Source organism: Carassius carassius, chromosome 10 (genome assembly GCF_963082965.1).
Source record: "Carassius carassius chromosome 10, fCarCar2.1, whole genome shotgun sequence".
Taxonomy (NCBI): domain Eukaryota; kingdom Metazoa; phylum Chordata; class Actinopteri; order Cypriniformes; family Cyprinidae; genus Carassius; species Carassius carassius.
In genome coordinates this window covers 30,992,317-31,011,483 of record NC_081764.1, presented here as the reverse complement: position 1 = coordinate 31,011,483, position 19,167 = coordinate 30,992,317, and the positions used below count along the sequence as shown (strand labels likewise).

At 44.2% G+C, this 19,167-nt stretch overlaps 1 protein-coding gene across 1 annotated transcript in view; it reads right to left on the bottom strand.

Annotated features, from left to right (window-relative positions):
* The window catches only part of LOC132152173 (centrosomal protein of 170 kDa-like), a 29,342-nt gene extending 10,893 nt beyond the window's left edge, over positions 1-18,449 (bottom strand). Inside the window, exons 1-10 of the mRNA XM_059560937.1 lie at positions 18,361-18,449; positions 7,322-7,477; positions 6,985-7,074; positions 6,810-6,888; positions 6,553-6,611; positions 5,861-6,014; positions 5,640-5,777; positions 4,921-5,382; positions 4,010-4,395; positions 491-619 (exon numbers count right to left, since the gene is read on the bottom strand). Coding sequence (XP_059416920.1) covers positions 491-619; positions 4,010-4,395; positions 4,921-5,382; positions 5,640-5,777; positions 5,861-6,014; positions 6,553-6,611; positions 6,810-6,888; positions 6,985-7,074; positions 7,322-7,426 — 1,602 coding nt within the window. The 5' untranslated portion in view covers positions 7,427-7,477; positions 18,361-18,449. The remainder of the gene's footprint in view (positions 1-490; positions 620-4,009; positions 4,396-4,920; positions 5,383-5,639; positions 5,778-5,860; positions 6,015-6,552; positions 6,612-6,809; positions 6,889-6,984; positions 7,075-7,321; positions 7,478-18,360) is intronic.
* Positions 18,450-19,167: the final 718 nt, after the last annotated feature.

Sequence of the window (19,167 nt, the reverse complement as noted above, 5' to 3'; positions counted from 1 at the left end):
AAAATGCTGCCGTATCAGGAATGACTTTGCAGGCAGCGTTTTTGCAATACAGCACATGAAATTTAGACAGGCTTCTGAGGCAGAGCAATGATTTAATGATCTACAGCAAAACATAGAGAGCTTTGGTGATAACTAAGTGGATATTTCATTACTTTCATATATTTCATATATTTCATATATTTCGTATATTTACAGTCTTTATTTTTTTGGCTTAACTGTCACAGAATGGAATGCACAGGATTGTGGGATATCAAAGGCAGCAAAGGATACATCTAAAAATCGGTCAGATGAAGGCATCTCAGGAGACAGGAACTGAAGCTAACACTGAATTCGGACGTGCCTTGATGCCTTCCTTCCTCCGAAGGCAGCATTTTTCAGTTTTCGGATGCAGCCATAGTGTCTTTTGAAACTGATATTGATGGTCTTTACAGATTACATTCAAGGAATTTATAGTATCTCTAGAAAAGTATGCCAATTATTATTAATTCACCTCTGCACCAACATAGCCAACTTGTCTGGTTTCCATGGCTCCAGATCTTGGACAGATGGTTTCTCTATCTCTCTGGTGTTTTGGAAAACGCAGTTTAGTCAGGGCTTGGTTATCCTCCACCCCAAAAACCTAAAACAGAACACATTCAGCATCATTATACATTTACATTTACATTTAATCATTTAGCAGACGCTTTTATCCAAAGCGACTTACAAATGAGAACAATAGAAGCAGTCAGGTCAACAAGAGAACAACAACAGTATACAAGTGCCATGACAAGTCTCAGTTAGTCTAGTATAGAACGCATAGGTAGGTGTTTTTTTTTTTTTTTTTTTTTTTTTTAATTAAAAGACAAGAAAAGGAAAAGTGCTAGTGTTAGTTGGTTAAGTGCAGGCGAAAAAGATGAGTCTTTAGCTGTTTCTTGAAAATGAGTAAAGACTCAGCTGTACGAATTGAGATTGGGAGGTCATTCCACCAGCTGGGGACAGTCCAGGAAAAGGTCCTTGAGAGTGATTTTGAACTTCTTTGGGATGGTACCACAAGGAGTCGATCACTTGCAGAGCGCAAACTTCTGGAGGGCACATAAGATTTAACCAATGAGTTTAGGTAAGTTGGTGCCGTGCCAGTGGTCGTCTTGTAGGCTAGCATCAGTACCTTGAATTTGATGCGAGCAGCTACTGGTAGCCAGTGTAACCTGAACGTGAGCTTTCTTTGGCTCATTGAAGACAACCCTCGCTGCTGCATTCTGGATCAATTGCAGAGGCTTGACAGTACATGCAGGAAGGCCCGCCAGGAGAGCATTACAATAGTCCAGTCTGGAGAGAACAAGAGCTTGGACAAGAAGTTGGGTTGCTTGCTCTGACAGGAAGGGTCTAATCTTCCTAATGTTGTATAAGGCAAACCTGCAGGACCGGGTAGTTGTAGCAATGTGGTCTGTGAAGCTTAACTGATGATCCATCACAACTCCTAGGTTTCTAGCTGTCCTCGAAGGAGTAATGGTTGATGAGCCCAGCTGTATAGAGAAGTTGTGATGAAGCAATGGGTTAGCTGGAATCACCAGGAGTTCTGTCTTCGTAAGGTTAAGCTGAAGGTGATGGTCATTCATCCAGCTAGAGATGTCACTCAGACAGGCTGAAATGCGAGCAGCTACCGTCGGGTCATCTGGTTGGAATGAGAGGTAGAGTTGGGTGTCATCAGCGTAGCAGTGATAAGAAAAGCCATGCTTCTGAATGACAGATCCTAATGATGTCATGTAGATTGAGAAGAGAAGTGGTCCAAGTACTGAGCCTTGAGGAACCCCAGTAGCAAGGTGGTGTGACTTTGAAACATCACCCCTCCAAGACACACTGAAGGATCTGTCAGAGAGGTAGGACTTAACCCACAGGAGTGCTGTTCCAGAGATGCCCATCTTTCTGAGGGTGGACAGGAGAATCTGGTGATTAACAGTGTCAAAAGCAGCAGAAAGGTCCAGTAAGATGAGTACCGAGGATTTTGAAGCTGCTCTTGCTAGTCGCAGGGCTTCAGTAACCGAGAGCAGAGCAGTCTCAGTTGAGTGGCCACTTTTGAAGCCAGATTGGTTGCTGTCCAGGAGGTTGTTCTGTACAAGGAACATAGAAAACTGGTTGAACACAGCTCGCTCAAGTGTCTTTGCAATGAATGGAAGAAGGGATACTGGTCTGTAGTTTTCAAGCAGCGCTGGATTTAGAGATGGTTTCTTGAGCAGTAGGCTTACCCGAGCCTGCTTGAATGCTGAGGGAAATGTTCCAGAGTGAAGAGAGGAGTTGATAACGTGAGTAAGCGAAGGTATGACTGAAGAAGAGATCGCTTGAAGGAGGTGAGTGGGGATCGGATCAAGTGGACAAGTAGTTGGATGATTGGACAGGAGAAGTTCGGAGACGTCCATCTCTGAGAGTGGGGAGAAGGAGGAGAAAGAGTGTGCATCGGTCATTGTGAAGTTGTCCTCAGTCTGCGGTGTGGAGAATTGGCCGCTGATGGATCTCGTCTTATTTGTGAAGAAAACTGCAAAGTCGTCCGCTGTAAGAGTCGATGGAGGAGGTGGTGGCGGCGGATTAAGAAGAGAAGAGAAAGTAGAGAGGAAATGGCAGAAATCAAGAAACTCTACAGACCTCAGTGTGTATCAGTCTCTCCTCTCTTCCTTCTCTGCAAATGTCTTCACGGCTAAAAGTTGGATGTGTTCGACTCACAAATCAGGCTAAAAGTTCGACTCACAAATCAGGCAACCAACTGGACCTCATCTACACGCGCTGTTGCTCTGTGGACAACTCTTCAGTTGCTCCACTGCACACCTCAGACCACTTCCTCATTACTGCTAACCTAGCACTTACTCCTGAAGTGCCTCACACTCCAACGCAGGTCACCTTTCGACGGAACCTACGCTCACTCTCTCCATCTCGCCTATCTTCTGTGGTTTCATCCTCACTTCCTGCACTCTCTCAGTTCTCTGCTCTGGACACGAACAGCGCTACGGACACTCTTTGCTCCACTTTAACATCTTGCTTGGACAACTTTTGCCCACTGTTGTCTAGACCAGCACGCACTGCCCCATCTGCCCCCTGGCTGTCTGAGGTTCTCCGTGAACATCGCTCTAAACTCAGGGCTGCAGAGAGGAAATGGCAGAAATCAAGAAACTCTACAGACCTCAGTGTGTATCAGTCTCTCCTCTCTTCCTTCTCTGCAAATGTCTTCACGGCTAAAACATCCTACTACCACAACAAAATTAACAGCTGTTGTGACGCTAGGAGAAACAGTCGAGCTACAGAGAAGGACAGCAGCTTGTGAGTGTTTTGCCTTGTTTTCTCATCAGACTAGTGTGTGATCGTCATTGCTAGGAAAGTTTTTTGGTTTAAATTGTGTGTGTCTTACCCTGGTTAATACGTGCTGAAAGTGGCGCTTGGTTTTGCGTTTGCCTATCGCGGGACTGCCTGGTTTCGATCTGCTAAATAGTGAGGCGTGGCCAAAGCCAGTGAAAGTACTTAATTAGCTGTTTAGAAAGCACTTGTCAGAAGAAACAGTCGAGCTACAGAGAAGGACAGCAGCTTGTGAGTGTTTTGCCTTGTTTTCTCATCAGACTAGTGTGTGATCGTCATTGCTAGGAAAGTTTTTTGGTTTAAATTGTGTGTGTCTTACCCTGGTTAATACGTGCTGAAAGTGGCGCTTGGTTTTGCGTTTGCCTATCGCGGGACTGCCTGGTTTCGATCTGCTAAATAGTGAGGCGTGGCCAAAGCCAGTGAAAGTACTTAATTAGCTGTTTAGAAAGCACTTGTCAGAAGAAACAGTCGAGCTACAGAGAAGGACAGCAGCTTGTGAGTGTTTTGCCTTGTTTTCTCATCAGACTAGTGTGTGATCGTCATTGCTAGGAAAGTTTCCTAGCAAAGTTTCCTATTATTGCATATCAGAAACTGACCAGTCATTGCCATTTCACAAAGGGCTCAAAGTCTATCAATTTTGACATCTTCAACCACATGAGAAAGCATAGTTTCTACGCTTCTGTAAGTCTACCTTATCAATCATACGCCTGGCCTCTTCCTCCTCAGCATTGCCATTTTCCAGCTCAATTGTGTAGGTCCCTCTGTCACTTTGGTCATCTATATGTCCCCTGTTTGGAGTCTCTTGAGACCCAGTGCTTTGCTCTCTGGGCACGTTGGCTTTCTGTGGCGAAGAATGGTGAGCTCTTTTGCTAACTTCACTCCCTACTGGTGCCATCTTTTTAGCTGCATATGATGGTTTTTGCTGGAAGAGATCTTCCCTCCCACAGAAAGGCCCTTCTGTCCTCTGCACACCCTGCCTTCCTCTGTAATGCTCCTGCAGCAATACCCTCCTGCCACTGAGCTGCTCTCCCAGTGCATTCTCTGAGTCACTCTGTGTGCCATCCTCATGTTTACTGCCTGGAAAAGAGGGAGAGAAACATTAAGTAACATAGTTGAAAGCACATGACCAATCACCAGTGAATGCTGACAATGGTGTCCAGTGGGCATTTCGTCCTTAATAGGTCAAAGATGATCCACTAATTTTTTTGTCAGCATCTATTAATTTATTCAAAAATGCTCAAAAATGCAATTCTTTCATACAATAAATTATTCCTAATTTCTGAACAAAAATTATTTTAGCTTCTTAAAGGGTGTCATTTAGTAAAGACATTTCAAAGTGATACAACTGTCCTGATATTGATAAAGAATGGTTAATAAAAAAAATTTAAATGGTACAGAAGGCACCTGCAGACCTTCGTGGCTCTGTGTTTAAGTCACACAGTCTCTTAAAATATCAGATAATTTGACTTTTTCTAATTACAAGGTAAGTCTATTTCCAGTATTTTTAAAAAAAATCTAGACACTTTTATTATTCTTTTCTGACCCTTATATACAGCATTATACAAAAAGAACCAACTGTAACTCCTTACTCTTTCAACTTACCTCTAAGGCTCCTTAGCTGAACCGGCACATCACTCTTTACGCTCTCTCCATCATCCTCAGCAACAGATTCAGAACGAGCTAGTGGCAGCTCATTCTGTGCCAGCCAGTCTGCCACCTTTACCTCCGCTGCCACCATGGCAGCCTGCAAGGCACTCAGCTCCTCCCCTGCCCCTCTTTTCAGCTGCTGTTGATGGTCTTGAGAGCCCTTTGAAGTTCGCTCTTTGCCCTTCCCTGAAGCCACTGTGTCAAATTCTATAGTGAAGGAGGCATGTCCATGTACTCCGTCATCCAGAGCAGGGATGGTGGAAGCTGACGCAACTGCCTCTGAACTAGTAGGAAGGCTTTCTCCTGTGTCACCGCCTACTGGAGGAGTCTCCTTACAGGGGATCTCAAAGTAGCTTGGTTCCTGGGTCCCCAAATTCTGTGGTACTACCTGCGTCTTTGTTGCAGTGTCTTTACGGCCTGGATGGATGTGTAACATAAGCAATGAAATCACACCAAATGAACTTGACAGCAATGTACACTCTACAGAAAAAAGGAACAAAAGCTTTCAGTAGGGCAGTATCTTTTCAAAAGGAGCATCTTTGTTCCTTATTTACCCCCAAAAGGTGCTTGAGTAGTTCAAGTGTGCATAATATCTTAATAGTATATATAAGCAGCTTTTAAAAGGCTACCGCCCCAGTGACAGCCTTTGTACCTTATTTGAGGGTTTATCTTACCTGCATCAAATCTAGGATGTTTTTGCTCAGAGGCCTTTGCATCGTGCTTCCCAGAATTTTCATCATCCACGTCCCCGTCACCCCACCAAGATGGCTGTCCATAAAGAGGAGTTCCTCTGTGGAACAAAGCTATGTCCCCTGTTGAAAGTTTGAGATACTTTGAGTTTGGTAAGCTACATGTAACTCTTTGTAAACACATATACAACCCATCTTCTACTCACCTGATACTTTCTCTTCTGGTTTTGGTGGTGGTTCTGAAGGTCTGGCCTCAGTATCTTTTCCTCCCTCTGCCCCTTTGCCCTCTGGGCTTTTGCTGGTTTCCCCTGATGGCGAAGGCTTCTTGGTTAGCTGAAGCTGACTGGTGAACTTTTCATGCTGTCCATTAAAGTAAAAGTAAGAAAGTCAATACAGAATACTACATACTGTCCTATAGGCCTGACTCCAATGAATTGCATATTGACAGAGATTATATCAAGCCTTAAATCAGTAAAATATTTTAGAAATGAATCTTATATGCTCTCCAAGGCTGCATTTATTTGATAAAAAAACACTAAAAATAGTAATATTGCGAAATATTATAACAATTTAAAATAACTATTTTGTATTTTAATTTAAAATGCATTTTATTCCTTTGATGGCAAAAGCTAAATTTGATGCTCAAGAAACATATCAGTGTTAAAAATTGTTGTGCTGCTGAAGATTTTTTTGGAAACTGATACTTTGTTTTTGCATTAGTTGATAAATAGATAATTTAAAGAACAGCTTTTATTCAAAGTAAATATTTTTTTAACGTTATAAATGTCCTAATGTCAATTTGGATCAGTTTAATCCATCATTACAGAATAAATCTACTAATTTCTTAAACTTAAACCCCAAACTTTTAAATGCTTGTGTATTACTGCATTTTTATTACCTTCAGTGCTTCCTCTGGAACATGTAACTCTCCACGCACCACGGTAAATAGATTGGTATGTAAGATGGGTTAAGGAGAAAATAATATCGAAATACAAATCCATGCATAGAATTGGTCCAATCATAATTGCATAGCACATTAATTTTTTTATTTTTAAACATAGCCAATATGTATATTGTGGTTGTAGAAACCAGCTAAAGTGTAAAAAATCTAACCTGACAATCAAACTGTGATTTAATTTGCACCTGAAAGGATATCATAGCCAAACCGTAGCTTGTCACCCATTTTCAAAGTAATATACTGCTGTTCCTGAATACGAACATCGTTAACAAATGTCTACAGAAGAAGAAAAGAGGTCAGCTGTCACCAAATGATTCCAACATTCCAACAAAGACAAAATGAATATATATTATGAACGGACACATTTCTCACCCCATTCAGGCTGCCCAGGTCTTTAACTTTATGTTCATCTGTAGCTACTTCATAATTGAGGACAGCATGCTGCTTGTCTACACTACGAGACTAGAATTTAAAGAAAAGATAAAGGATTATGGCAATAAATAATTTGCTGTGTAATAGAATAGTGGATGCTGGGTTCTAGGTGAAGGTGGGCCAGAGGGAATTAACTTTGAATTCCCAGCAAATTCCTACAAATGCACTTTACACAAATACAGTACAAAGCTGTGAATCCAGGGAGAGCTGACTCTAGCCTTGAAGGGACAATGACATGATTCTCCTGTTTGTGTATGAGTGACAGAGATCATGTTACCTGCAGCATAAGCTCACAGTCGTCCCGTCCCACGAAGATCATTTCCCGGGGAAGGCGGTGCCTTGTTCCCCCGCCACTCACCAAGAACCAGGATGTCAAACTCATCTTGACTTAACCAGGCCTCCTTTTTTCCTCATGAACTCTCTCTACATCATTCTGTTGAGAGGTCATAGAGGAACTGTTGCCAACATTGAATGAATCAAGATGAATTAGAGAAGCTCAGCTCAACTTGTAATAGGTGAATATAGAGGAATTTGTGTTGCCTAATTTATCTGTTGTATAACTACAACAAAATTATCAGTAAACATATTGATAGATCCCAGTCTTAAATACGATAATAATGGGGCCATACAGCTTGGCATGATCAATGCTTTCTATAAATCTGCATTATTTAAAGAGTAGTGCATGAGGCTAAATTCACCCTGTTGAAGTGAATTCCTCCATTCCTAAAAAAAATTGGATAATTTATTGCGCAGCACCAGACAAGCAGCTGACTCCTCTAACAACCTAAACAATGCACCTCTTTCCCTTATACAAGCATTTTTTATGCTTTCTATATTTTGAGCAATTATGTATCTTTTTGAAAACTAAAATTAGTGGTGCTTGCTTACCTAGACCTACAACACTGTGCTTAAGTAACAAAACCTCGAGAATCATTTCCCCAAACAATATTACAGCAATCACATCGCGTGTTGTTTATCTAGAATCAAAAGGCATTATCCGTGATGTCGCCTGTTTCAGAAAGGAGGTTAAGTGAAAAACTCTGAGTATGTTAACCCTGAAATAAGGGAAACTCTAGGTTTTACATTTCAGAATGGAAGGTTCGTCAAACCCGACAAAAGCAGGGTAAGTCAAGCCCGTTTCTGAAAGAGAGGTAACTTATACTCAAGAGTCAGTTACCATGGTAACTTACTCTAGGGACCTAACCTGGTCGGGAGCATGCTATCTCACGACCAATTCGTATGTATTTTACGAGGTGGCTTATTCGTACGAATTTGTACGACCTCACTCGTACGATTTTATGCGATTTGTCTAAACCCCAGTGACGGTTAGGTTTAGTGGCGGGGTTAGGTGTAGGTCATTCGTACAAATTCATACGAATTGTGCAACTCGTAAAATACGTACGATTTGTCAAAAATCCTATGAATTTGTACGAGTGTGGTCATACGAATCGTCGTACGAATAAGCCACCTCATGAAAAATGTACGAATTGCCGTGATATTGGGTTGTCGGGAGCAGGTTTTCCTCGGTAAACCCAGAGTTTCTTTCGGTCTCCTCCCCCTTTTTAAAGCACAAGCGATGTTTAAATACTTAATTCATTCATGCACGCTGCAAAAATGCTTTTCTTACTAAGTATTTATTTTCTTATTTCAAGTACAAATATATGTAAATAAATCTATATAAGACAATTATATATTTAGTCTTGTTTCCTGGGGGGGATCTAAATTAAGTTCATTTTACTTAAGTAAAATTGTATGCCAGTGTGGTTATAAAAATCATTTTAATGCAAATGGAAAACAAGATTATTCGGAGTGTCTATTACTAAGTACAAATCTACCGTAGCTCCGCCCACTATTGTCACACAACATTAAATATGAAGCGTATGAAACTGTTTCGGGGGGTGTAGGCAGTAACGCATTGGGCACGGAAAACTAGCTTGTAACGCGATTGATCGGCTTCGAGTTTGGGTTTTGCCCAGCTCTTTTTATTCTCACTTTTCCCATCACATTAGAATTCATTTTCAATAAAAATTAAGAAAATTTTCTAAAAGTGGAAGTAAATTGCCTAACAATTGTTTAATAATGATAAAAGAATTTAAAATTTATAGTTCAAATAAAACTCTAAATACATGATTCAAAAGGGAACCAGTTCTTCAATTCAGCACGCTGACTAACCCTGGGACACTGCATAGTGAAAAGTGATATGACCCAATTTGTCTGTAACAATCCACAAATAAGGGAGCATGTCAAGATGATGCATCAGAAAAATGAGACCAATTAACAGTACATTTCATGTCATATCTGCCCAGTTCCCGTTGCTGTAATGCTAGATTTTCCACCATTCTTATTTTTGTAATGCGAAAAATGTCTAATTTCTAGAATGCATAAAAAAATACATGTATAGGCTACATAAATAGTCTACAGCTTCATACGCCTAATTTTCTTTTATATGAATGTAGCGTGTGTTTTTTTAGCTTTTAAGCGGAAATATTTAGGTTAGAATAACCTTATATGTGTGACCGAATGCTCTTTTTTTTATGTTGCCCACTTATGCAAATTAAGCTAGAGGTTCTCGCCGTCAATTTCCCACTTATGCAAATTAAGCTAGAGGTTCTCGCCGTCAATTTCCCTTTTAAGTATTGGGACACGTCATTTCCGATTGGCTATAAATAGCCTCTTTCAGTCGGTTAGGATACGCTGCTTCCTGTTGACTCGGTGGTTCCCTTTTCATTCCCACGTGCGGGCATTTCGAGTGTGGTGTTACGCTAGCCATTGCGTGCTTTTTACAATGGCGATTGTCTACGCTTGTTGCAGGCATGTGTGAACTCATTTATACGACACTGCGGAATCAAAGTGAGATCAAATAACCTGGTGGGCGGTTTAGTGCTTGACTGATTTCATCAGCGGCTTGTTTCAGAGATATCCAGGCCAGTTTACGTGACAGGATCAAAGCGAAACCAAACCATCTAAAAGTGGCTCGTTATGAGCGATTGACTGACGTCATTGTCTGGTAAGCTTTTCCCTGATTGGGTCGAGACATTAAGCACTTTCGTGGGTATTAACCATTGTGTTCCCCTTTTTAGGTGTTTGAGATCTGTTGTACTCGATTCAGAAGGCCTATTTAATGCGAGGAATCGCCGTTGTCCTACAGTCTATTTCTCCCTTGCCTGTTCACCTTGATTGATAGTTATGGTTTGTGTTTTATGATTGGAATGATGATGTTATAAATTTTTTTTTGTTTCGTTTCTTTCTTTATTTTGGAAATTATTTGTTAATGGGAGCTATCGTCCCAGGCGAGTGTTTGGGTTTATTAGTACAGTAATTTATTGTCTATATTAATTCTGAAATTATTTCTTTACTGTGGAAGTGTGTGTGTTTTGAGTGTGTTTCTTTTGCTAGATGCTGGGGGCTCCAGCCAGGAATCCCCCTTCTCCTTTTCTGTGGATTGGTGATGGTTTGAACACAGGGTGTGGTGTGCAGTGAGACGCACGGATTTTGTGTGCAGTGGTGTGAGTTGCCCTAAAGTGTGTGTGTGAAGCCAGGTATTACCTGTTCTTGAGTCCTCAGCTAAAGCTCCTGAGTGCAGTATTACTGTATGTCCTTGAGAGTGTTTGTTAAAACGATCATGTCTCCTTCTCTGATCACATAAATGATCAGTTGTGGTGGCATGCTCTGTCTGGCACGTCCAGTTGATTTTAAACGAGATTTTTATTGCTAATAAAGAATTATTGTGCCTGATATTCACGTCTCTGCTCCTTCCTAATGCAACTAACTTGCGTGCCTTAAGATAAGGTGTATCAATTATTCTCTGAGCGATGTCAGAGTGGCGTAGTCGGTTTTCTTAAAAGCTGCCTGTCATTCCATTATAAGAAAAAAACTGCAGCCTAACACATGCCACATTGTGGCGTAGTCGGCAGGGTTAGCATTGGTGTGGGACAGAGATGTGAATTATATATTCATTTTGTGTTGTTGTTTTGTTTCATTTTACTTTGTTGAACAGGAATAGGACAACGGCGACCCTGTGCGGCCAGTAGTGCTCGGGTGGTGTAGCCATTATTTTTTTTGGGGATTTAGTCTCAGCCCATTCAGGTAACCCGGTGGTATGGAGGAAGAATTGCAGGAGCTGCGGGCATTGGTGGCCCAGCTGCGGACTGATAATGAGCAGTTGCGCCAGGGGACATCAGCAGTGCTCCCAGCCCCTAATGCTTCAGCTAGTAATCCATCTATTGCGGCACCGACTTCAGCAGGTAGTTCTTCACTTCCTGATATTGGCCCACTCGAGCGATTTGTGTTTATTCCGAGGGATCATAAGTGCCCAAAATTTAATGGTAGGACCGGCATTGATATTAATGAATGGTTAGAGGAGGCACGCGCTTGTATGAGGGCACGTCATATGGCTACTGTTGACCAAGCCTTCTTTTTGATCGATCATTTGGAGGGCGAGGCACGTGAAGAGCTTCGTTATCGTTCGGGGGTAGAGCGGCGAGATCCAGACCAAATCATCGCAGCATTGCGCGAATTGTATGGTTGTACGCGATCATATGTAGCGTTACAGGAACTGTTTTTCTCTAGGCGACAGCAGGAAGGGGAGACCCTTGTGGAATTCTCCCTGGCCCTGATGAGCTTATGGGAGAAGGTTAAGGAACAGGCGCCACATGAAATGCCCAATACTGGGGCCTTATTACGAGATCAGTTCGTTGAAAATGTTAGCGATAATACACTTAGACGTGAGTTAAAACAGTTAGTTCGACGTAGCCCCGATAGTACGTTGCTTGAAGTGCGTAGTGAGGCAATTCGTTGGGAGCGAGAGGGGACCCCCGGGGGCGCAAGGGGACGTAGCTATTCTGTTCCAACGGCACACTGTATACAATATGGGGTGCATGGACAGTCGCAGCCTGGCGGTAATATTCCAGGGGGGTCATCTGAGTTGCGTGAATTAAAGGAGATGATGAAAATGCAACAACAACAATTAAATCAACTTACTCAAAGTTTAGCCCACATTCAGAGAACTCAACAGGGGGGTGGAGTACAGCGATTCAGTCATATCATTTGTAGGCGGTGTAATCAACCGGGACATTTCGCAAGGGAGTGCGAGGGGGAGCGTAGAGCTGCCCGGTTTCAGCCTACCATGCCGGCAGGTCCACCCCGGGGAGGGGGACCAGCTCCATCCGGCCAGCCGCCGGAAAACTAATACCCACCGAGCGGTTGAGCCACCGCTCGGTCGGGGAAGGGAGGGGCTCAAGTCACCTGATTAGCCCAGACTCACTTGCTCGTCTGGTGTCGTCTTGTCCGCAGCTCGTCGTCCACATGGGAGGGGTTCCTGTGTCTTGTCTAGTGGACACTGGCTCTATGGTGACGACTGTCACAGAAAGTTGTTTTACTACTTATTTTGAACCTTGGGGACCAGAACGACTCCTTTCATGCCAGTGGTTGAAATTGCGAGCAGCGAACGGTTTGTCGATTCCGTATATAGGGTACCTGGAGTTAGATATCGAACTTTGTGGTCGGTCGCTCTCGGGGTGTGGGGTTTTGGTGGTCCGGGACCCTCCTGGTGGTTTGGCCGGCCGAGTCCCTGGGGTCTTGGGGATGAATGTTTTGGGCCGTTGCTACCAGGAGCTCTTTGGCCAGCATGGCTCTGCTCTCTTCGAGCTACCGGCTGTGTCACAGGCTCCTTCATTTATTTCACAGGCACTGCAACACTGTCATCAGGCAGACATTAAGCCTGTCATAACTGTCAGGGGTCAAGTCAGGGTACGAGGTCGCCAGGTGAATCGTATTCCCGGGGGGACATTAAAGCTAGTAGCTGCTACCTGTTCAACCCAGTATTCCAATGGGACAGTCTTATTTGAACCTCCAGAGGTAGGTCTCCCAGCAGGTTTGTTAGCATCCCCTGCTTTGGTGAGAGTGGTCCGAGGAACAGTATATATACCGGTAGTAAATGTCGGTACAACGGATATCGTTCTGTATCCACGAGTTACTATTGGTGCGTTAAGATATGTGGATGTGGTGAGTTTGCCTTCTGAGATTAGCGAAGTTCAGCCAGTGGCAGTGTCAGCAAGCGTACAGGCGGCCCGAGTTACTCCGGTGCGGGATCAGATTGATTCCCTTGATCTGTCTGTACTGCCAATGGCAGACCAGGCGAAAGTTCGGGCCTTGCTGTTGAATTATGAGTCTGTGTTTTCCACCTATGAGGGGGATCTTGGGTGCACAGGTCTCATTTCTCATGACATACCCCTTGTAGATCATACTCCCATTAGGCAGCGACATCGGCGGATACCTCCGTCCGAGTATGAGGTAGTGAAAGCACACATAAACCAGCTTCTTGAGGCACAAATAATTAGGGAGAGTAGTAGTCCCTATGCATCACCTATCGTGCTCGTGAGAAAGAAGGATGGTAGTCTGCGCTTGTGCGTAGACTACCGCCGTCTGAATGCGAGCACCAGGAAGGATGCTTTTCCGTTACCTCGTATCGAGGAGACCTTGGACTCACTGACGGGTGCCCAATGGTTTTCTACCATGGACCTCGCCAGTGGGTACAACCAGGTGCCTTTTACGGAGGGGGATAGATACAAAACGGCCTTCTGTACTCCATTTGGCTTGTTTGAATGGAACAGGATGCCCTTTGGGCTGTGTAACGCTCCTAGCACCTTCCAGCGTTTGATGCAAAGACTGTTTGGTGATCAACAGGGACAGTCTCTCCTTTTGTACCTCGATGATATAGTTGTGTTTTCGGCCTCAGTAGATCAACATCTCTCTCGAATGGGGGTGGTCCTGAATCGTCTGCAGCGGGAGGGATTAAAAGCTAAATTGGGAAAATGTTCATTCTTCCAGAGGAAGGTAAAGTATTTGGGTCACGTGGTCTCGTCTGAAGGGGTCGCTACAGACCCAAGTAAGATTGAGGCAGTGACCCAGTGGCGTTGTCCCACTACTGCAGGTGAGGTGCGTTCCTTCCTGGGATTTGCCAGTTACTACCGTCGGTTCGTGGAGGGGTTTGCAAAAGTAGCTGCCCCGTTACATGGGCTAGTAGCAAGGCTGACAAATCCAAAACGTCGGAGGTGTTCAGAGCAGGACTTTGCCGATGCCTGGTCTATACAGTGTCAACGGAGCTTTGAGGAGTTGAAGCAGCGACTGTCTATGGCCCCGGTGCTGGCCTATGCCGATTTCTCCTTGCCTTTCGTCCTGGAGGTTGATGCCAGCTATGGGGGTTTGGGGGCAGTATTGTCCCAGGAGCAGGGAGGGAAGGTACGACCGATAGCATATGCTAGTCGTGGGCTTCGGCCCACTGAGCGCCATATGGACAATTATAGCTCTATGAAGCTGGAGTTTCTGGCGCTCAAGTGGGCCATGGCGGAGAAATTTAGGGAGTACCTGTTAGGCCATAGATGTGTGGTATTCACCGACAACAACCCTCTCAGCTACGTTCTTACAGCCAAGCTGGGGGCCACCGAACAGCGCTGGGCAGCCCAGTTGGCTGTTTTCGATTTTGAGATCAGGTATAGGTCGGGTCGCTGCAATAGGAATGCAGATGCTTTGTCTAGACAGAATCCACCCACTAGGGAGGACATTCAAAGTCTAGTTCCGGGGCTGGCTATCCCAGAAGAGATAGCTCAAGCACCCCAGGCAGGACCGGTGGCCCAGGTGAGCCAGGTAACAGTGTTCCCAGGCCCATCTTTGGGAGATATGCGTTCCAGTCAGAGGGCTGACCCCCATATTGGAGAACTTTTACGGTTCTGGCGACGGCAAGCGCCCCCGACATCGGGGGAACGCAGGCAGTTAGCAAAACCAGTGGTCACCATGCTTCGGCAATGGGACCGCTTGGTGGAGCAGGATGGGGTAATGTATCGTCGGGTGAGACGCTCAGACGGTGGGGAAGAATCCTTGCAGGTCATATTGCCAATGGCTATGAAGGACAAGGTTCTGATGCATTTACATCAGCAGCATGGGCACCAGGGTGTGGAATGGACTACCCAGCTGGTTCGACAACGGTGTTATTGGCCGGATATGGCCTCTGAGATTGCCCGTTGGTGCCAGCATTGTGAGAGGTGCCAGCATGCAAAGGGCCTCCCCTCAGCACACAGTAGTTTTATGGGACACCTGTTGGCTTCCCGGCCAAACGAAGTCCTGGCCATAGATTTTACAGTTCTGGAACCCTCCCGGTCTGGCATAGAGAACATTATGGTCATGACGGATGTATTTTCTAAATACACGTGGGGGGTGGCTACCAGAGATCAGCGGGCTGAAACGGTGGCACAGGTTCTGGTATCTGAATGGTTTTGTCGACTCGGTGTTCCGAGTCATATTCATTCAGACCAGGGTCGGAACTTTGAGGCCGTTCTCATCCAACAGCTTTGCCACTTGTATGGTGTTGAGAAGTCTCGCACTACTCCGTACCACCCGGCTGGTAACGGACAGTGCGAGCGGTTTAATAGGACCTTACACGATTTGTTGCGATCTCTGCCCGACTCTCAGAAGGGTGACTGGCCGTCGTGCCTTCCTCAGGTGCTATTTTCATATAATAGTACCCCTCACCAGAGTACGGGGGAATCCCCGCATTTTTTGATGTTTGGTCAGGAGCCACGCCTACCAGTTGATTTTCTGCTTGGGAGAGTCCAGGAACCAGAGGCTGGCTGTGTGCAGAGGTGGGTCCTGGAACATCAGAATAGGCTCAAAGTAGCTTTTGAGGGGGCGAGAGAGCAGCTAAGAACGGCGGCGGAACGTCGCAAGGTCCGGCATGACGGGCATGTCCGGGAGGAACCTTTGCGGGAGGGTCAGTTGGTGCTTCTTCGGGCTTTTAATGTGAGGGGTAGACATAAAATACACGATCTCTGGGGCCCGGTAGTATACCAGATCGTGAAGGCGGGTGAACAGGTATATTCTATTGCTCCAGTGGACAATCTGGGTAAGGTGAGGCGAGTACATCGCTCGGCAATAAAACCTTGGGTGGGTGCGAGTCCTTTGCTTAACGCTCCTGAATGTAACTTGGGGGGACCAATAGCATCTACGGAGGAAGAGGAGGAGATCGGAGACTGGTTTGTAGTGGTACCCGACGCTCCTCAAGGGGGGCAGAGGTCAGTGCCACTGGTCGAGGTCCCAGTAGGGGGTTCCGGAGGGGACCACACGGTTACAGACAATCTCCCCGAGGAGGAAGAGAGTGCAGAGGTTATAGCACCCACCACAGGTGAGGTGGTGGCCAGAGTGCGGTCCCCAGAGCCTACTCCTCTTGAGCAGGATACGGGGGTAAGGCGCACAAGAAGGCTGATGGCAGGACACCATCCTAATCCCCACCGCCTCCCCCGAGCTGTAGGAAGACCATGGCACGAGGGAGGGGCAGGCGATAGTCCGATATCCAGTGCGGTGGTTGCCTTGTTCCGACCTTGGCATTAAAAATCCTGGGTGAATAAAGTATCCATCGTCGGGTCGACGATGAAAATGTCGGGGGTAGATGTGACCGAATGCTCTTTTTTTTTATGTTGCCCACTTATGCAAATTAAGCTAGAGGTTCTCGCCGTCAATTTCCCACTTATGCAAATTAAGCTAGAGGTTCTCGCCGTCAATTTCCCTTTTAAGTATTGGGACACGTCATTTCCGATTGGCTATAAATAGCCTCTTTCAGTCGGTTAGGATACGCTGCTTCCTGTTGACTCGGTGGTTCCCTTTTCATTCCCACGTGCGGGCATTTCGAGTGTGGTGTTACGCTAGCCATTGCGTGCTTTTTACAATGGCGATTGTCTACGCTTGTTGCAGGCATGTGTGAACTCATTTATACGACACTGCGGAATCAAAGTGAGATCAAATAACCTGGTGGGCGGTTTAGTGCTTGACTGATTTCATCAGCGGCTTGTTTCAGAGATATCCAGGCCAGTTTACGTGACAGGATCAAAGCGAAACCAAACCATCTAAAAGTGGCTCGTTATGAGCGATTGACTGACGTCATTGTCTGGTAAGCTTTTCCCTGATTGGGTCGAGACATTAAGCACTTTCGTGGGTATTAACCATTGTGTTCCCCTTTTTAGGTGTTTGAGATCTGTTGTACTCGATTCAGAAGGCCTATTTAATGCGAGGAATCGCCGTTGTCCTACAGTCTATTTCTCCCTTGCCTGTTCACCTTGATTGATAGTTATGGTTTGTGTTTTATGATTGGAATGATGATGTTATAAATTTTTTTTTGTTTCGTTTCTTTCTTTATTTTGGAAATTATTTGTTAATGGGAGCTATCGTCCCAGGCGAGTGTTTGGGTTTATTAGTACAGTAATTTATTGTCTATATTAATTCTGAAATTATTTCTTTACTGTGGAAGTGTGTGTGTTTTGAGTGTGTTTCTTTTGCTAGATGCTGGGGGCTCCAGCCAGGAATCCCCCTTCTCCTTTTCTGTGGATTGGTGATGGTTTGAACACAGGGTGTGGTGTGCAGTGAGACGCACGGATTTTGTGTGCAGTGGTGTGAGTTGCCCTAAAGTGTGTGTGTGAAGCCAGGTATTACCTGTTCTTGAGTCCTCAGCTAAAGCTCCTGAGTGCAGTATTACTGTATGTCCTTGAGAGTGTTTGTTAAAACGATCATGTCTCCTTCTCTGATCACATAAATGATCAGTTGTGGTGGCATGCTCTGTCTGGCACGTCCAGTTGATTTTAAACGAGATTTTTATTGCTAATAAAGAATTATTGTGCCTGATATTCACGTCTCTGCTCCTTCCTAATGCAACTAACTTGCGTGCCTTAAGATAAGGTGTATCAATTATTCTCTGAGCGATGTCAGAGTGGCGTAGTCGGTTTTCTTAAAAGCTGCCTGTCATTCCATTATAAGAAAAAAACTGCAGCCTAACACATGCCACATATGCATATGTGCATCATCATCATTATCATCTAAAGAAGCAGCGCATCATTTGCGTGTGAGAGTAGCGTCAGTCTCCGCCTCTGCCTTCAAGTATTGGCCTTGTTCTGCACCGGTAATGATAGATCTGATGTTTATTTTAAGAGAGTCGCTCACTATAGCCTACACCCAGCGCATATTTTAATACTTGCTTCTTATACGGAACGTTGGTGCGCATTTACACTATACCGTATATAAAACGCTCACGAGGTGAAGCCTATACATCGACGCATGTATAGGCTTAAATATTTTTAAACAAGCGTGTTCCTGTTTTCATCATGTATAAAACGCCGCTAGAGTACAGTCCGTAATAGGCCGGATCGGTCTCCTCTAGAGCTCATAACAGCCAATTCCTACCCATTTCCATCATGCAAAATATTTGCTTTTAAAAATTACAACCGTACGTGTCCATTAAAATTGTGATTAGTGTATAAAACACGTTGCATCACTTACATAAATCCCAATGTATTTATTCCATAAATGATATCCGTCTGCTCTTGCGCGCGGAGTAGCGCTGCTCTGCCCATCCCAGTCTGAGGTGCAGCTGCGCGTCTTGACGCACGATGGCGCTGCGGTGTCAAGAAAGAACAAGACGACAAGTGCACCTAGTGGTCAGCATACACGATTTTCATTTTATATGTGTGCTTACTTTTGTTTATGCGTTTGTCAGTTTTCAGACATAAGAAATGAATGTAGAATTATGGACTGAAGTAAAAGCATTTAATTTTTTATCACAACTTTTTCAATATCTATTACAAAAAAGACCTAGAGACTTGAATAGCATCGACAAGCAAAGAAAAATAAATATGTACAATTAAAAAAATACAACACATTTGTACACAAGCCAAACAAAAAGTAGATTATTCCAAAACGTATTAACATAAATAATAGTGAGGCACTGTAAAAGATTTGTAAAACAGCTCACAACACAACACAACAACACGTAATCAAACAAAAATTTAAAGATGATTGGTATATGTTTATTTGGTTTTGCTCTTTAAATATGTATTAATAGTTAATTCCGATTCCCATCAAATTAATCTATTCACCATTGATGAATAAGAGACAACAAATGAATATTGTTAAACACTAGATGGTGAAATTACTCGACACTTGGGATGATTTCCCAAAGTGTCAATAATAAACCTTATATCCTTATCGAACACGTTTTTTCACCATCAATATTTCTTTGACACTGGATGAAAAATTTGGTTTGTATTTATTAATTTATTTTTAACGAGTTTCATATTTTGTGTTGAC